The 3953-nt window shown below is 54.7% G+C and overlaps 1 protein-coding gene across 1 annotated transcript in view; it reads left to right on the top strand.

Annotated features, from left to right (window-relative positions):
* The window catches only part of EMWEY_00054070 (hypothetical protein, conserved), a gene marked incomplete at both ends in the record, with an annotated part of 5450 nt that extends 1826 nt beyond the window's left edge, over nucleotides 1-3624 (top strand). Inside the window, 5 exons of the mRNA XM_013480086.1 lie at nucleotides 1-88; nucleotides 283-1392; nucleotides 1691-2684; nucleotides 2888-3277; nucleotides 3590-3624. The exon at nucleotides 1-88 is cut by the window's left edge and continues 143 nt beyond it. Coding sequence (XP_013335540.1) covers nucleotides 1-88; nucleotides 283-1392; nucleotides 1691-2684; nucleotides 2888-3277; nucleotides 3590-3624 — 2617 coding nt within the window. The remainder of the gene's footprint in view (nucleotides 89-282; nucleotides 1393-1690; nucleotides 2685-2887; nucleotides 3278-3589) is intronic.
* Nucleotides 3625-3953: the final 329 nt, after the last annotated feature.

Raw genomic sequence — 3953 nt, 5'->3', positions numbered from 1 at the left:
TCATCTGAATCGTCATCACGAGACGGAGCAGCAGCAGGAGGAGCAGCAGGAGCAGCAGCAGGAGGAGGAGCAGCAGCAGCAGCAGAAGGTATAAAACCTGTAGGTGTATCTGCAGCAGCAGTAAAAAAGTTGCTGCATGCATTATTATCTGAGGAATCTTTATCTACAGATCCTTTTCTTGCTGCTGCTATACACCCGGGGGATTGGCTGCTGCCCCTGCATGTGCTGCTCGTACACCCCGCTGTCTTGTGCTGCGGCTGCACAAGAGACAATTTGCTGCAGGCTGTTGCTGCTATGCCTGATGTTACTCTTGTCCAGAGGCATAGACAGCAGCAGCAGCAGCAGCAGCAGCAGCAGCAGCAACAGCAGCAGCTACAGCAAGGGGAGGAAGAAGAAGGAGATTCTAGAGAGGCAGCAGCAACAAACGAAAATGGCACACAACAGCAGCAGCAGCAGCAGCAACAGCAGCAGCAGCAACAGCAGCAGCAGCAGCAGCAGCAGCAGGATGATGATGCTAGTGAAGGTAGTACAACAACAAACCCTAATAATAGCACAGGATCAGGAGCAGCAGCAGCAGCAGCAGCAGCATTAAGGGAGGGGGCCCCTGGGGGCCCCCATACCCATAGAGACACAGCAAATGGGGACATAAGTCCCTTTACGGAGACAACATCAGCAACACCAAGTAGTAGTAGTAGTAGCAGCAGCAGCAGCAGCAGCAGCAGAGGCAGCAGCAATAATAATAACAGTAATACAACAAGTACAACAAGTAGCAGTAGTACAAGTAATAGTAATACCAATACAATCAGCAACAGCAGCAGCAGCAACAGCAGCAGCAGCAACAGCAACAGCAGCAACAGCAGCAGCAGCAGCAGCAGCAGCTATATAGAGGAGTATATATCTCTTGCTCGTCTTATGGAGAAAGGAAGGAACACTCTTGTTCTTCGTGATTTACCACCACAAACAACAAAAGAAGATTTACTTGCTATTCTTCGTAAGGCTCCTCTGCTGCAGCAACTGCAGCAGCAGCACAAACAGCAACAGCAGCAGCAACAGCAGCAGCAACAGCAGCAGCAGCAGCAGCAAGGGGAGGAGAAATCGTCTCAGGTTGGTGATGAAAATAGTTCAAACGAAGACACCAATCAGCAGCAGCAGCAGCAGCAGCAGCAGCAGCAGAAAGACAGCAGCAACAGTAACAGAACCAATCAGGATCAGCAACAAGAGCAGCAACAGGATCAGCAGGATCAGCAGCAGCAGCAGCAGCAGCAGCAAGAGGAAGAAGAGGAGAATTGGTGTAGTATACGTAAGGATGTAAATGATACATGGTTTGTTTCTCTTAAGGGATCAACAAATACACAAGAAATTGCCTTATGGCTTAGATCACAACAATTCAATGTAAGCAGCAGCAGCAGCAGCAGCAGCAGCAGCAGCAGCAGCAGCAGGTGGTGGTGCTCCTGCTGCTGCTGTTGTTGTTGGTGGTCTAGGAATGCTTAGGGGTTGACGGGTGACGCGGGACAGCTATCTTGCTTAGTAGTGGAGGGGAGATGCATGCATGCATGCATTGGTAGATTCTGGGGCTTTGTTGCTGTGTTGTGTTATCTTTTATGCTGCTTGTTGCTTTATTTGCTGCTGCTACTGTTGCTGCTGCTGCTGCTGCTGCTGCTGCTGCTGTGTTTAGGGGAAACCGTTGCAGGTTGGTATAAAGGCATCACATGCATTACACCGCGTTGTATCAGCGCAGGCAACAGCAGCAGCAGCAGCAGCAACAGCAGCAGCAGCAGCAGCAGCATCAGCAGCAGCTCCACAGTTCTTCCCTGCACCTCCCATGACTCCCTTAGCCTTAGCTCCTCCCCCGTCACCTTATGGGGTACTGCCTGCTGCTGCAGCAGCAGCAGCAGCAGCAGCAGCAGGAGACATGGGTGTCGTGCTTCCTGCTGCACGGCAGCAGCGCCGCAGCGCAGCAAGACCGCAGCGCGGCAGCAACAGAGGAAGGAGAGGAGGAGGAGGGCTTGCTGCTAGCTATGCACGTGTGGGGCCCCACACGTCCCCACAAGTATACAGCAGCAGACTGCAGCAACTGCAGCAACTGCAGCAACTGCAGCAAATGCCTCCTTATCCTGTAGAGGCAGCAGACATGCAGCCATTTATGTGGCCGCCGCATGCATCCTTGCAGCGGCATCATCTACTGCAGCAGCAGCACGTGCTGCAGCAGCAACTGCAGCAGCAGCAGATGATGGGTGGATGCTGGATACCTGCACCGCAGCAAAGTCCTCCTGCTGCTGGCAGCAACATGCACAGGGGAAGGGCTAGGGATGGAGCAGCAGCAGGAGGAGCAGCAGGAGCAGCAGCAACAACCCCAGCAGCTGACACAGAGGATTCCCGTAGAGGTCAGCAGCAACAACAGCAGCAGCAGCAACAGCAGCAGCAGCAACCGCAGCAACAGCAACAGCAACAGCAGCAGCAGCAGCAGCAGCAGCAGCAGCAAATGATGCCGCCACCGCAGCAGCTATTCTATGCTGCTCCTGGCTTCTTCTCTCCCCACATGTTTATGCCTCTGCCTTACATGGCAGCAAGGCCAATGCATCCATTTATGCATCAGCAGCAGCAGCAGCAGCAGCAGCAGCAGGCACAGGGCTTCCCCTCCCCACAGCAGCAGCAGCAGCAGCAGCAGCAACCAGGTTTTAGAGGTAGAGGAGGGTATGGAGGTAGAGGCCGCAACAGCAGCAGATGGTGGGGCACAGGCAGAAATGCTGCTCCCTTAGGGGCACCCAGGAATGGTCAAACAGGAGGTAAGCAGCAGCAGCAGCAGCAGCAGCAGCAGTAAGAAGAGGAGTAGCAGCAGCAGCAGCAGCAGCAGCAGCAGGAAACTGTTGTGTGTATTTGTGTGCAGCTGTTGGCCGCGGCGGCAAGAGAAGAGGCGCAGGGGGCCATTGGAGCGCAAGAGGGGGTCCTGCTGCTGTAGATGAGCAGCAGCAGCAGGAGCAGCAGCAACAGCAGCAGCAGCAGCACGAGCTGCAGCATGCCCCCCAAGGAGAATCAAGTAGGGCTACAGCAGGTGCTGACTCCTGCTGCAGCGGCGGCGAACCGTCAGCAGCAGGATCGGGGAGGAGGAATGCAGCAGGAGCAGCAGCAGCAGCAGCAGGTGGAGCAGGAAGCAACGGCGGACGTAGCAGACAGCAGCAGCAGCAGCAGCAACCGCCGCTAGAAGCAGCAGACTTCCCTCCTCTTGGGGCTGCAGCAGCAATGTCGAAGGCTCCTAGAGTGCATGCACAGAGGAAGGGTAAGGGTTTAGGGTTTAGGGTTTAGGATTTGCTGTTGTTGCTGTTGCTTCTGCTGCTGCTGCACATTCTGCTGTTGGTGCTGCTGCTGCTGCATTGTGTTGCTGCTGCTGTGTTGTCTTCTTTGCTGCAGTGCAAAACGCCTCACGTGCTGCAGAGACAGCGGAGGCAAAGGAGACGAGCCAACCAACAGTAAGCCAAGGAATTAGGGTTTAGGGTTTAGGGTTTAGGGTTTGTATCAATATATTTAGGGTTTATGCCGTTTAAGGGTTTAGGGTTTAGGGTTTAGGGTTTAGGGTTTTGTTGTGTTGCAGGGGAAGAGCTCATCGACTTAAACGCCACCGATTGAAGGCCTCTGCCCTCCTAGTGAGGCATTCATCTGCCAGTGCTGCTGCTGCAGCTGCAGCAGCAGCAACAGCAGCAGCAGCAGCTGCAGCAGCAGCAGCAGCTGAATAGCCAGCAAGAGAGGTGCAGCAGGAGTAACGCGAAGCTCCATTTCCGAGGGGAAGCAAATAGCGGGAGGTTGGAGCCTCCCGCTTCCTCACCGGATGCTGCTGCAGCAGCAGCAGCAACAGCAACAGCAGCAGCAGCAGCAGCAGCAGGTGCTGCTGCTCATACAGGAGGCCTTCGCAAACAGCCGCCTCAGCAGCAGTGTCTGCTGATGATCGCCGCAGCTGT

The sequence above is a fragment of the Eimeria maxima genome, genomic scaffold (assembly GCF_000499605.1).
Source record: "Eimeria maxima Weybridge genomic scaffold, Emw_scaff1600, whole genome shotgun sequence".
In the NCBI taxonomy this organism is placed as follows: domain Eukaryota; phylum Apicomplexa; class Conoidasida; order Eucoccidiorida; family Eimeriidae; genus Eimeria; species Eimeria maxima.
Note: the sequence above shows the minus strand (reverse complement) of the source record. Positions and strands in the feature narration are given on the sequence as shown.